The sequence below is a fragment of the Myotis yumanensis genome, unplaced genomic scaffold (assembly GCF_028538775.1).
Source record: "Myotis yumanensis isolate MYYU_CA2020_CCGP unplaced genomic scaffold, mMyoYum1.0.hap1 SCAF_10, whole genome shotgun sequence".
Taxonomy (NCBI): Eukaryota; Metazoa; Chordata; class Mammalia; order Chiroptera; family Vespertilionidae; genus Myotis; species Myotis yumanensis.
Window position 1 is genome coordinate 4,942,271 of NW_027223761.1, and position 13,276 is coordinate 4,955,546.

Here is a 13,276-nt window from a genome sequence, read left to right on the forward strand (position 1 = left end):
TACATGCCCTTGACCCGAATCGAACCGGCAACCCTTCAGTCCTAGGGCTGATGCTCTAACCACTGAACAACCGGCTATGGCATTAACCATTTCTAAGTGTATAATTCAATAATGCTAAATGTATTCACATTGTAGTGCAACCAGTCTCCAGCACTTTTTCATCTTGCAAAACCGATTCTCTATATCCATTAAACAACAGAATGAATGAATGTTATGGGATAAAATAAAGTGATATCTCAATAAAGGTGATGCAAAAGATTTTCATCTGCACCTCCCAGGTTGCCGGAAGCCGGTCCATCCTTGCTGCTTGACAGTCGCTGCAGGAAAGAAGCATCTGCACAGCATATGTTTCAAGGGACCTGGCTTATATAGCATATTGTTCTTAATATGTTTGCTCCCCTTAGAGGTATGTGTTTTAACCAAGGTCACCTTTCTGAGAAAGGTTGTTTCCCAGGTAGGGATTTTTCCCTGAAGTTAGGGAGGGGATAAAACCCCTTAACTAAGTGCCAGGCGGGTAGTTAATCACTTTAACTACAAACAATCACGCTTAAGCTACGTAATCTTTACTCCCTGGAATGGAGATAAGAAACACCCTAACCCAGCCGTGGGCAAACTATGGCCTGCGGGCTGGATCTGGCCCTTTGAAATGAATAAAACTAAAAAAAAAAAAAAAAGACCATACCCTTTTATGTAATGATGTTTACTTTGAATTTATATTAGTTCACACAAACACTCCATCCATGCTTTTGTTCCGGCCCTCAGGTCCAGTTTAAGAACCCATTGTGGCCCTTGAGTCAAAAAGTTTGCCCACCCCTGAAACCTTTGCAATAGAAATTGACAGGATTAAAATCAACTGGTATAAATACAGATGTAACAAGACAATAAACACCAGAACTTCGCTGGAGATCCTGAACAGAACCTGGCTGGAGAACCTAGCAAGAGAACATGGCTAGAGAACCTGGACAGAACCTGGCTGAAGATCCTGGATAGAACCAGGCGAGAGAACCCAACCATGCTGATCAACTGAATGCTGCCTCCATGTCATTCCTTCTTCGCCGACTCCATCCACACCTATGGGGAACCCCTGGACCTGCTGGGGCTGGACCCCAACACCAGGTGACATAGTATCTGTTTTGAGACCCATTTCAAATGCCACTTCTTGCAGGAAGTCTTATGTCTGTCCCCACCCTTCAGTCCTCTGGTCCTCGGTCCTCGGTCCTCGGAGTGAGCACCCCTCTGTACAAAGCACCAATCCCCCACTGCCAGCCTGACACTGAGCCCAGGACATACCCTGCGGGGGCCTGGAGCTGACACCCTCCTGACTGAGGCTGAGGCTACGGGGTCTTTTGATGATGGCCTGTGTGACCTTGGGCAAAGCCTTCCCTCTCTGGGGTTGGGATCTACTTGGCTGGAAGGCTCCATGGGCTCGCCCTCCCCTGTGCTTTCTCCTCCTTCTTTATTGATTTTTAGAGAGAAACATGATTGTTGTTTCACTTATTTATGCATTCATTGGTTGATCCTTTTATTTATTTACTTTTATTATTGACAGTATTACAGATGTCCCCTATTCCCCCCTACTTTGCCTTCCTCCACCCATCCCCCACCCCACCCGAGGCCTTCACCACACTATTGTCTGTGTCCATGGGCTGTGCAAATATGCATATATGTTCTTTGGTTAATCTCCTCCTGTCCCCTCCACCCACCTTCCCTCTGAGATCTGTCAGTCTGTCCATACATCCATGTCTCTGGGCCTATTTTGTTCATCAGTTTATTTTGATCATTAAGTGAGATCATGTGATACTTGTCTTCCTCTGGCTTATTTCACTTAGCATAATAATCTCCAGGTTCATCCACTCTGTCAGGAAGGATAAGAGACCATTATTTTTTATAGCTGCATATATTCCATTGTGTAAATGAACCACAGCTTTTTTATCCCCTTATCTACTGCTGGGCACTTGGGCTGTTTCTTAGCTATTGTAAATAACACTGCTATGAACATAGGGGTGCATATATTCTTTCTGATTGGTGTTTTGGGGTGCTTAGGATATATTCCCAGAAGTGGGACCGCTGGGTCAAATGGCAGTTCCTTTCTTAATTTATATCTAGTCTAATCTAATAATAGACAAACATGGTAATTGACCATACCTCCGCTACGCTTCCCATTGGCTAATCAGCAGGATATGCAAATTAACCTAACCAAGATGGTGGCCAGCAGCCACACAGCTGAAGCGAGCAGGAGGCTTGCTTGCTCCAGTGATGGAGGAAGCCAAGGTTCCCCGCCTGCCTCGGCCTGGCTCTGAGCTCCACTCTAAGCAACAAAGTTGCAATTATAGAAGGTAAATAAATCCCAGAATAAAAAAAGAAAAAGAAAAAAAGGAGAGGCTGGGAGCTTCTGTCGCCGGCTTAGCCACCCTGAAAACAGCCCTCAGCCCCTCATCCAGACTGGCCAGGCACCCCAGTGGGGACACCCAACCTAAAGGGGGTGCAGGCTGAAAATAGCCATCAGCCCCTCATCCAGGCTGGCCAGGCACCCCAGTGGGGACCCCTACCCTGAAGGGGGTGTGACCAGCTGCAAACAGCCATCAGCCCCTCACCCAGGCTGGCCAGGCACCTAAGCGGGACACCCACCCTGATCTGGGACACCCTTCAGGGCAAACCAGCCGGCCCCCACCCGTGCACCAGGCCTCTATCCTATATAGTAAAAGGGTAATATGCAAACTGACCCTAACAGCAGAAAGACTGGGAATGACTGGTCACTATGACACATACTGACCACCATCAGTATGAGAGAGAATCAGTGATCAGCTGCTTCCTACACACACGAACACACTGGGGATGGGGCCCACAACCCGGGCATGTGCCCTGACCGGGAATCAAACTGTCACCTCCTAGTTCATATGTCAACACTCAATATCTGAGCCATGCAGGCCAGGCCCCATTTTAAAAATTGTATTGTTTAATTGGATTCTGGTGTTGAGTTGTAGTCATCTATTGGCCACTTCCTGCACACCCCCTCCTGGGGATGGAGCCAGCAACCCAGACATGTGCCCCTGAACCCATGACCTCTTGGTTCATGGGTCAATGCTCAGCCACCGAGTTACATCAGCCAGTCTCCCTTTTCAATTTGATGATGGTTTCCTTTGCTGTGCAGAAGCTTTTTAGTTTGATGTAGTCCCATTTCTATATTTTTTTCTTTCTCTTCATTGGTTGATTCTTGTATGTACCCTGACTAGGGATGGAGCCTGCAACTTTGGCGTATCAGGATGACACTGTAACCAGCTAAGCTACCTGGCTAGGGCTTCCCCCAGTTTTTTCCTGCAGGGATGTGGGAGAGACCTCACCTTCTAAGCCTGGGAGTTGGGCAAGAGAAGATTAAGGGTTTCCGTTGACAGATGAGGACACGAATGGCCAGATGAACAAGCCTGGTGAAGACTCCTGAGCAAGGGGATCACTGGCCAGCTCTCTAGTGGGGTATTCCTGGATCCCAGTCTGGCTAAACTGGGGCCTTGGCTTTCTGTTGCTCTAGCAGGTGGGCACCTTTGGGCACCTAGGCTCCCTATGCAACAGGGAAGATGGCTGGGTGGTTGCAATGGAGCACTGAGTGGTCACCAAGGCCCAAGGCAGGGTGGGGAAGACTCCAAAAAGGGCCCCAGCCTCCAGACCCCTCCCTGGCTTCATTGTTTGTTCTCATTGACCACTCATGCTGCTCACATGGACCAGCTAATTGTTCATCCAGGCAAAACTGTGTGGCTCAGTGGTTGAGCATAGACCTACGAATCAGGATGTCACGGTTCAATTCTGGTCGGGGCACATGCCCGGGTTGTGGGCTCAATCCCCAGTAGGGGTGTGTAGGAAGGGGCCAGTCAATGATTCCCTCTCATCATTGATGTTTCTCTCTTCTCTCTCTCTCTCTCCCCCTCCCTCTCTGAAATAAATAAAAATATATTTAAAAAAACCCAAAACTTCTGAGTGGCGATTTCACAGTGTAGTGTAGAGGGATGGAATCCGGGAGTATACAGGGTACTGGGGTCCAGGGTTCTCGGAAGGGGTGAAGGGACCTGCAGGCTGGGAACCTCTGGCAGGAATGCCCAGCTCCTGGAATGCCACCTGTGCTTGGGGTACTCTGCACAGGCTTTTGAACAAGAGGGGCTGGGAGGTCTGTTGGGGCGTCCAGCTTGCCTGGAGGGGTGGCGTCAGTGCCAGGGACACCTCCAGCTCTGATGCTTCGCCACTCCAAGGCTGGCCCTTTAAACCCCAGTCCATGATGTCACCATAGACAGCAAGAGGTGGGAGGGGGACTGCAGGCCTGAGGATGGACTGCATTTCCCGGCAGCCTGGGGTGCGCCACACCCTTCCCAGCAGGCACCGGCCCAGGCGGACGATTAACCAGCCCGTTTCCAGGGGGATTCCAAAGTGGCCATTCTGGGACGACAGTGGGGTTCCCCTGGGGGTGGAATGGTTGGAGCGGGCCAGATCCTTGGGCCTGGCGGAGCATCGGGCCCCTTTCTGTCATTAGTCCTCGCTTCCTGTGCAAACTCGGAGCCCTCCCCCCGCCCCCTGCAGTCTCCCTTCCGGAACCTGGGAGCTCAGGACCACTCGGACCCCACCCTCACTCTGCTTGGGCCTTGTCCCCGGATGCCCGCGGGGCTACCCTGCGGCCTGCAGCCCCCTTTAAGCGGTGCGGGGACTACATCTCCCAGCGGCCCGGGGAGGTCCTGACGCAGCCCCGCCCCGCCCCCTGCCCGCGGGGAGGTGCGGGCTGGAGGGGGAGGTGACTTGATGTCATCCTGAGCGAGCAGCTGGGCGGCGGGCGCCGGGGCGCATAAAGCCGGGGCTCCCGCTGCGCCTGTCGGTCCCACGACTTGAGAGGAGGTCCTCGCGCTGCCCAGACCAGCCCGGAGCCCGCCGAGCGCCCGCGCCCCGACCCGCCGCTGCGCGGGGGGATGCCCCGGCCCCCCCGGAGCCCGAGAGGGAACCCAGGAGCGCCGCCGCCCCGCACCCGGAGCGGAGCCGCCGGGGAGGAGCTCTGAACAGCCGCCCCCTCCCCACCTGCAGCCCCTGCCGTCTGGGGCCCAAAGTCTGCGGTTCTTAGAAGTGAGTGTCCCCCCACCGGGAGGCAGATGAGATTTGGGGGGCGAGGAAGGAGCTGAGGTGGGGGAGGGTGCTGGGTTCTAGGAGGGGGGTGGCATAGGGATAGGACCCCCATTCTTGGGGAAGTACCTAGTGGCCAGGATTAGTGGGGCAGAAGTGGGGCCCGTTCTATTAGGGGCCAGCGGGGAGGAACGGGATCCCCATTCTAGGTAGCCTGGCTTGGGGGTAGGCTCTATGCGGAGCGGGGTTATTTGGAGCTGGGCCGTCAGACTGAAAGGAGGGGGGACTTGTGTCCTGGAGGAAGGGGTCATACCTCCGTTTAGGGTCTGCAAGAGGAGGGAAAAGAGACTTGGGCGCCAGCAGCGTTCACCCGCTCGCTGTCTTCCTGGGAGAACTGACCGGCTCTTTCCATCTCTTTCTTGCTGACCTCTCTGCCTGACTTCGTTTTCAAAAGACCCAAAGTGGGAACCCCAACCAGACTCTCCGTGACCCCCAGGAAGAGCCTGAGGCCTGAACCACCCTCCTCTCCACCCTGCCTGCCCCCCAGGACTGGGCAGTTGCCGAAGGCCCTGGGGGGGGGCCCAGGACTGTGGTTGTGCCCCCCCCCCCCCCCCAGGATGGGCCCAAGTTAGTCAGCCAAGCCTCACCCAGCATCTTCTAGGGCCAGCGGGAGCCCCAGGGTCCCTGAAGGCTTCACCGCTGCCTGGCTGTCATGGAGACGAAGCTGCCCCCTGCGAGTACCCCCACCAGCCCCTCGTCCCCGGGGCTGTCACCTGTGCCCCCACCCGACAAGGTGGATGGCTTCTCCCGCAGGTCCCTCCGCAGGGCCCGGCCCCGGCGGTCCCACAGTTCCTCCCAGTTCCGCTATCAGAGCAACCAGCAGGAGCTCACTCCACTGCCCCTGCTCAAAGGTGAGCCCCCCGCGGGCGCCAAGCTGAGGGTAGTAAGCGGCAGCTGGCAGCTGCCATCAGAGGGCGGTTGGGTAGCCCCTTCCAGGTGAGGGACTCCACCTTCCGAGCTGACCCCCACCCCCAGCCCTCTCTGCTGACGCATGGCCTGATTGGCCTGTCATCCTTGGAGGTGGGGCATCTGGAAGTGGCGCCACCCTGGGGGGCAGACCATGGCCAAGGGTGGGGCCCACAGCCTGGGTTCCAGAGGCCACTTGAGGCCCAGGCGCTGCCAGGGTCCTGGAGCAGGTGTTTAGCAAGGCTCCCTGGGGTCACTGTGTAACCCCCTACCTCTGGGCTAAAGGGCCTGGCTGGCTGGATGGGCTCTGACCTTTCACCCCACTTCCGGCTGTTAGGACAGAGGGCCACCTATGAGAGGGAGAGTGACTGTTGGGGGCCCCTTGGGAACCCCAGCATTCAGGGTCTGTTACTTGCTTTCACCTCAGGCCACCATGCCCTCTGTGGGTTAGGAGGAAGAGATTTTCCTTTACCCGGCAGGAATGGAGGGCGGGACAGGAGCCATCGGCTCTCTGAAGGGGTGGGGATGGCACAAGAGCATGGGGTCTGGGGGCAGGGGAGGCTGCCCTAAGGATTAGGAGGGTTCGCCCCTCCCCAGAGCTGTGGCAGCTGGAGCCCAGGCTCAGCCCCTCCCTCCTTCCCAGATGTGCCGGCCTCAGAGCTGCATGAGCTGCTGAGCAGGAAGCTGGCCCAGTGCGGGGTGATGTTCGACTTCTTGGACTGTGTGGCCGACCTGAAGGGGAAGGAGGTGAAGCGTGCGGCCCTCAATGAGCTGGTGGAGTGTGTGGGGAGCACGCGGGGAGTCCTCATTGAGCCTGTGTACCCAGATATCATCCGCATGGTGAGCACCTGCCACCCGGCCTCCTGGGGGAGGCTCTGGGGGGCACAGGGACACTGCTGACCTGCGGGGGGGGTAGGAGGGGGCGGTCCTGTGCGAGAAAAACCCAATACCCTCCTGCGAGTCCCTCATCTCCCCTCTCCACTCCGTCCTCCCGTGCACCCGACCAGTGCCAGCTTTTGCTTATGCTCTCCCCAGGCCTGTGCGCACTCCCCCCTCCGCCCCCGCCCCAAGCCCCTTATTGCCATGGCCTGGCTCAGGTGCTGCTTCTTCTGTGAAGCCTCTCTCAGTGTCCAAGCTAGGAAGCTCCCTTTTGCTGGCTGGAATGTCTGCAGACCTTACGGCTTTCCATCTTGTCTGCCCACAGGGCTGCACCCCCTAGAGGGCAGGATCCCCAGCCCCCCGGCCCTGGGCTTCCATGAATTAAGTTCAGGGAATGACTGCCAAGGAGTGAGTGCTGGGGCAGGTGCTGCGGTCCTGGCTTCTGCCTTTGAGGGCTCCCTCTTAGAGAACCCTGTCTGTGTCCCTCAGATCTCAGTGAATATCTTCCGGACCCTGCCGCCCAGTGAGAACCCTGAATTTGACCCTGAAGAGGATGAGCCCAACCTTGAGCCTTCATGGCCACATCTGCAGGTATGAGGGCTGGGGAAGGTAGGGATGGAGCTTTAGAAGAGATGGAGGACAGTGGGGAGAGTCTCCTTAGGTCCTGGACTGATGGGTGAGGGCCACAGGGTGGGGTGAGGAGGGGAGTCTGTTCTCAAACTCACCTTTTTGTCTGTCCCTTCCCCCAGCTGGTTTATGAGTTTTTCCTGCGTTTCTTGGAGAGCCCAGACTTCCAGCCCTCCGTGGCCAAGAGATATGTGGATCAAAAGTTTGTCCTGATGGTGAGTGGGGAACCCAGGCCAGGCGGTGCCAGGGGGCAGGGGCAGGCTCGCTGAGGGGCATGGGGATAGAATGGAAGCAACCCGGGCTTGGCCTCTCTCCTGACCCTTGACCTGGGTCCCACAGCTCCTAGAACTATTTGATAGCGAGGACCCCCGGGAGCGTGAGTACCTCAAGACCATCCTGCACCGGGTCTACGGCAAGTTCCTGGGGCTCCGGGCCTACATCCGCAAACAGTGCAGCCATATCTTCCTCCGGTAGGTGCCTGCTGCCTGCCCTGGAAGCCTGGAGAGGGAGGGGGAGAAGACTGAGGCAAAGGCTCCCCGGCAGGGGATCCTAAGGAACTCCGGTTGACTGAGTCCTTTCTTGGCAACATATTTTGTAATATTGATTATTCAAAGCCTGTGAGGTCAGCAGAGAAAGGGCATTTATTTCCATTTTACAGATAAAGAAATAGAGGCTGAGAGAGATGAAGGGGTTTGCAGGGCCTCCGTCAGTCCGGCCGGGGCGGGGCGGGGGGATCTGGGATCTATATCTTTTTGACTCTTATTGTGCTCAGCCATAAGGACCTATAGAAAGATTCTTCCTGCCCTGCTGGCGTGGCTCAGTGATTGAGTGTTGACTTATGAACCAGGAGGTCACAGTTCGATTCCTGGTCAGGGCACATGCCTGAGTTGTGTGTGCAGGAGGCAGCCGATCACTGATTCTCTCTCATCATTGATGTTCCTATCTCTCTCTCCCTCTCCCTTCCTCTCTGAAATCAACACAAATATGTATTTTTTTTTTTTTTAAAAGATTCTTTCTGCAAATGTGTATTGAGCACCAATGCTAGCATGGCCTTGTAGTCGAGACTGGCTCTGAAGTTAGAAGGCCTGTATTTGAGTTTGGTTCCAGTATTTGGGTACTCGGGCAAACTATTTAAGCTCTCCTAGTTTCCTCATCTCTAAAATGGGAATGATAGCTATATCAGGGACAGCCATCAAGATGAAGTGAGGCTGAGGCCGGGACTAAGAGTAGGTAAGACACGATCCCTCAGACTCCTGGAGATCCCCTGCTTATTCACTTTGGGACAAGCTTCATTGAACCACTGAGCCTCGATTTCTTCATCTGTAGAATGGATCTAATAAACCCTGCCTCCTGGGATAACTTTGAGAAGTACATAGCACAGAGGAGATGCTCTAAGTGCCTGACATTCTTTCGATTGACTGGCTCGAAGAGTGAAGGACGCAGGCCAGGTGCCTGCTGACTGGCTGGGGACCAGGTCATGGGGGTTAGGGTCCAGGGGAAGAGATGAGTTGGAATGCTTCATAGAAGAGGTTTGAGCTGAGACCCAGAGAGGCACTGGTGGCTGGGCTGAGAAGAGCGATTCAGAGGTGGGTGTGGATCTCTGTGGGACCTGGCTTAGGGTATTGGGAAGGGAGCATGGCCTCTGGTTGGGAGAGAGTTGATTAGCGTGCAGGGTTGGGTGGGCAGGCAGCTGGCTGGGCGGGGCTGGGCCTGCTCCAACTGCTCTGAGCCCTTCTGCATCCTCCTTTCTCTCATGCAGGTTCATCTATGAACTCGAGCACTTCAATGGCGTGGCTGAGCTGCTGGAGATCTTAGGAAGGTGACTCTCCCTGGGCCTCAGCCAGAGCATCAGTTGGGGGAAGAAGGATTGAGGCCGGTCACCTGAGCTCTCTTCCTCTCTTCTGTCCCCCTCCTCAGCATCATCAATGGCTTTGCGCTGCCCCTGAAGACTGAGCACAAGCAGTTCCTGGTTCGGGTCCTGATTCCCCTGCATTCTGTGAAGTCGCTGTCAGTCTTTCACGCCCAGGTAAGGCCCAGACCTGGCCCTGCACAGCAGAGAGCGGACAGAGTCAGGGCAGCCATGTGGGTCAGCCTGCCACTCTGGCTTCAGCCACACGAAGTCACCTTCTTTTTCTTTACTGATTCTGTTCCTTCTACCTTAGAGAAGCCCCATGACCCTTTAAGGATCTCAGACATCAGCTCTGTGAAGTCCTCCCAGCCCCTTTCTCTCCACCTGCCCTAGGCAGGGTGAAACTCTTCTGTATTCGCATAGATTGTCATACAGATTTCTATCATGGAAACGTCTGTAAAATGTATAAGGACTGGTTTGCTGAATGTTACCCCTGTGAGATGATCATTGTGTCCTCGCACACTGAGCATGGTGCCTGGTGCATCCTAGGTAAATGCTTGGTGAATGAGAGTAGACTCAGTAAGTGACCTGGGTCCTGCCCTAGTCCCCTCCTGACCCGTCCTCTCTCTCCGCCCCACAGCTGGCATACTGCGTGGTGCAGTTCCTGGAAAAGGACGCCACCTTGACAGAGCATGTGAGTACCTCTGGGGGAGAAGGCAGGTCTCCGTCTCTGCAGGTCTGACTCCTTTCTGCCCCAACTCCCACAGGTGATCCGGGGACTGCTCAAATACTGGCCAAAAACCTGCACCCAGAAGGAGGTAAGAAAAGGGCTTTGATGACCACCAGAGGGAGGTTAGGAAAGCTTAGCTTCCAGAGGGCGGTCAGGTGTGTGTCAGGGGAGATGGAACTGCGGCCCCGTGTCCCTACCCCCCAGGTGATGTTTCTGGGGGAGATGGAAGAGATTCTTGATGTCATCGAGCCCTCCCAGTTTGTGAAGATCCAGGAACCCCTCTTCAAGCAGGTGGCTCGCTGTGTGTCCAGCCCCCATTTCCAGGTATGGGGTGGGAATGGGGAATGGTCTAGGAAGGTTGACCAGTTGACCTAACAGCTCCCTCGGCCCTCTGGACTCTCCTGGGTCTGATAATGGGGAGATGCTGGACTTGGGGTCGAGTCCTTGGGTCAAGCTTCAGATCTGCCTCCCACTGGCTGAGGGGCCTTGGGCAGAACACTTCACTCTGAGTGTGATTAAGCTTCTCATCTGTAATGTGGCCAATTGGGACTTTAGAGATAGTAGGGTAAACATATTTGGTAACTGAAATGTGTTCCCCATGGGTTATCCCTTCTCTCCTTTTTTTTTTTTAATATATTTTTATTGACTTCAGAGAAGAAGGGAGAGGAAGATAGAAATACCAATGATGAGAGAACCATTGATTGGCTGCCTTCTGCGTGCCTCCCACTGGGGACTGAGCCCACAACCTGGGCCTGCCCCTGACCAGAATCGAACCCAGGACCCTTCAGTCTGCAGGCCGACACTATCCACTGAGCCAAACCAGCTAGGGCATCTCTCCTTTTCTTAGTGGCCTTCAATTTAATCAGTCCCACTTCAGGGGACCAGCTGGGACACCCCCCCTCCGCCCCCCCATCATGAGGCTGGCTGTAACTAGTGTTCTACGTGTGTGACAGACTTGCTCCCATTCTTAGGAGCCGTAACCTGGTGGAAGTTAGTTCTTCCTCACAGTGATTCTGACACCTCATTCAACAGCCCTGGGGAGATAGCTATTATTTATTAGCCCCATTTTACAGATGAGAAAACTGAAGCTGCGAGGTTAATGCCTTGCCCAGGTCATGTGGCCAATGTGCAGTGGAGCTAGGATTCAACCCTGAGCATTGGACCCCAAGTCCAGTTTCTTTCCTCCTTGTCACATTGCTTCCTCCAGTGGGAGAGATGAGTCCTGAGGATGGGGGGTGAGGGCAGGGCGCCCTGGGTTTTGGGGTGGATACCAGCCCTTGCACGTGCAGGGAAGCCTCTGCCAGGCACTCCCTCTGCCATCTCCCTGTCCCAGGTTGCAGAGCGGGCTCTGTATTTCTGGAACAACGAGTATATCCTGAGCCTCATTGAGGACAACTGCCACACTGTGCTGCCTGCTGTGTTTGGGACCCTCTACCAAGTCTCCAAGGAGCACTGGAATCAGTGAGTGCCCAGGCCCAGGGCCAGGGCCAGCCAGTCCAGACCCGGGGTTACTCCTAGCTAGAGAGAATGAGGGAAGGGTCTCAAGAGGGCTGAGGGGTGGCGAAAGGGGCAGGCGGAGGGCAGCGGGCAGCGCCTGTGGGGTTTGGGCTGCACGCTGTGTGTTTGAGGAACAGGGTTAGGCAGAGCACTGTGGAGGGAGGTGGGGCCAAACTCAAGTTGCTCTCATCTCACCCCCTCCCTTGACCTGCCAAGAACCATCGTATCTCTGATCTACAATGTGCTCAAGACCTTCATGGAGATGAATGGGAAGCTGTTTGATGAGCTCACAGCCTCCTACAAGCTGGAAAAACAGCAGTGAGTGTTGGGGGGGCTGGGCATGGAGGGAGGGGGGAAAGCAGGAAGGAACCAGCTCCTCACGGTTGGAGGGAGCCTAAGAGGATGACCCCACGTCCGATCTATTCAGATATTTAAAGTCCCTCCCTATGTTCCTGGCAAGTGCTGCCCCTTCCCTCTACCCTGTCGTCATCCTCCCAAGGGCTTCCCCGGGTGCGGAGCTTGGACGCCCTGGAGTTTCCTCCTCTCTAGCCGGGTCTCTCGAGCCAGGCCAAGCCACCTGCTCGTGACCGGCCTCCTCAGTGGTCTCTTCCCGGAGTGGAAGGCTCCCCTAGATCCTTCGCAGACAAGGTGGTGGTGAGGGAAGATGGGCTGTAGGCAGGGCCTCAGGTGGGGGAGCTGCCTAACCCTCTCCCCCCAGGGAGCAGCAGAAGGCCCAGGAGCGGCAGGAGCTGTGGCAAGGCCTGGAGGAGCTACGGCTACGCCGGTTACAGGGGACCCAGGGGACAAAAGAGGCCCCCCTCCAGCGCCTTACACCCCAGGTGGCCGCGAGTGGGGGTCAGAGCTAGAGATCCCGTAGAAAGGGAGGAACTAAACCCAGAGCTATCAGTCCCTCTATGCCCTCTCCTGCCCAGGGGCCCAGAGAGACACACACCTCCCCCTGGCCTTGCAGAGTGGGTTGGAGGGCTCCCTGCCTGGCCCAGCGTGGGCCCTTTACTGTGGGGAGGAGAGGAGAGGAGATGGTGGTCCTGGCAACAGAACTCTCAGGCCCTTGTGGCAGGACTTGACCAGGGCAAGCTTGACCAGGAAGCTGCCATCAGGGATCTCCCTGCCCCAAAAAGCTGGGCTCCAGACTGCAGGCAGGTTCCCACACCCTGCTCCCAGCCTAGGGCAACAGGACTCGGCTCCTCGTGTACCCTACCTCGTGCCAGCGCGAGGTCTTCCTGCACCCCACCATGGATCCATGGTCTATTTATTCTCCCCTGCTCACCCCCAACAGATGCTGACCTGGGTCTGGGCATCCTCCTCCCCTCCCCTACCTCCCTCTGTACTTTCTTGTCCCCTTTTTATTTATTGGGCAGGGGGAGGGGTGAGGGCACAGGCAGAAGAGATTCCCCACGTCCTGGGGCAAGGTGGGGTCACAGTTACCATGGTCTGTCCCCCTTCCCCTGGCTGGGGGTAGACTTAATAAAGACAGAAACTCAAGGACTGCTTGCTTTATTAAGGGATGGGGCCAAAGAGGGAAGTGAAATGATGAAACACTGGTCAGGAGGTGGCAGAGGCAGGGAAGAGGCAGAGACTCCCCTCTTTTCAGGGGGTGAAGCCGCTGTCCTCAGTGA

The 13,276-nt window shown here is 55.6% G+C and overlaps 1 protein-coding gene across 1 annotated transcript; it reads left to right on the forward strand.

The window, feature by feature from the left end:
- The first annotated feature begins 4,757 nt into the window (after positions 1-4,757).
- On the forward strand, positions 4,758-13,142 carry PPP2R5B (protein phosphatase 2 regulatory subunit B'beta). Its single transcript, XM_070427443.1, has 14 exons — positions 4,758-5,094; positions 5,546-6,002; positions 6,701-6,897; positions 7,426-7,527; positions 7,686-7,778; positions 7,903-8,033; positions 9,323-9,382; positions 9,481-9,589; positions 10,053-10,106; positions 10,180-10,230; positions 10,347-10,466; positions 11,476-11,603; positions 11,856-11,957; positions 12,358-13,142. Exons 2-14 carry the CDS (start codon positions 5,804-5,806, stop codon positions 12,503-12,505), a joined length of 1,494 nt encoding a protein of 497 aa, XP_070283544.1. The 5' UTR covers positions 4,758-5,094; positions 5,546-5,803; the 3' UTR covers positions 12,506-13,142.
- Positions 13,143-13,276: the final 134 nt, after the last annotated feature.

Bases quoted from the DNA above. Each gene is read 5' to 3' on its own strand.
- PPP2R5B (XM_070427443.1), top strand. From the start codon at position 5,804: ATGGAGACGAAGCTGCCCCCTGCGAGTACCCCCACCAGCCCCTCGTCC. The intron at 7,528-7,685 runs GTATGAGGGCTG...CCCTTCCCCCAG, and splicing joins CTTCATGGCCACATCTGCAG to CTGGTTTATGAGTTTTTCCT. The intron at 10,107-10,179 runs GTGAGTACCTCT...CAACTCCCACAG, and splicing joins ACGCCACCTTGACAGAGCAT to GTGATCCGGGGACTGCTCAA.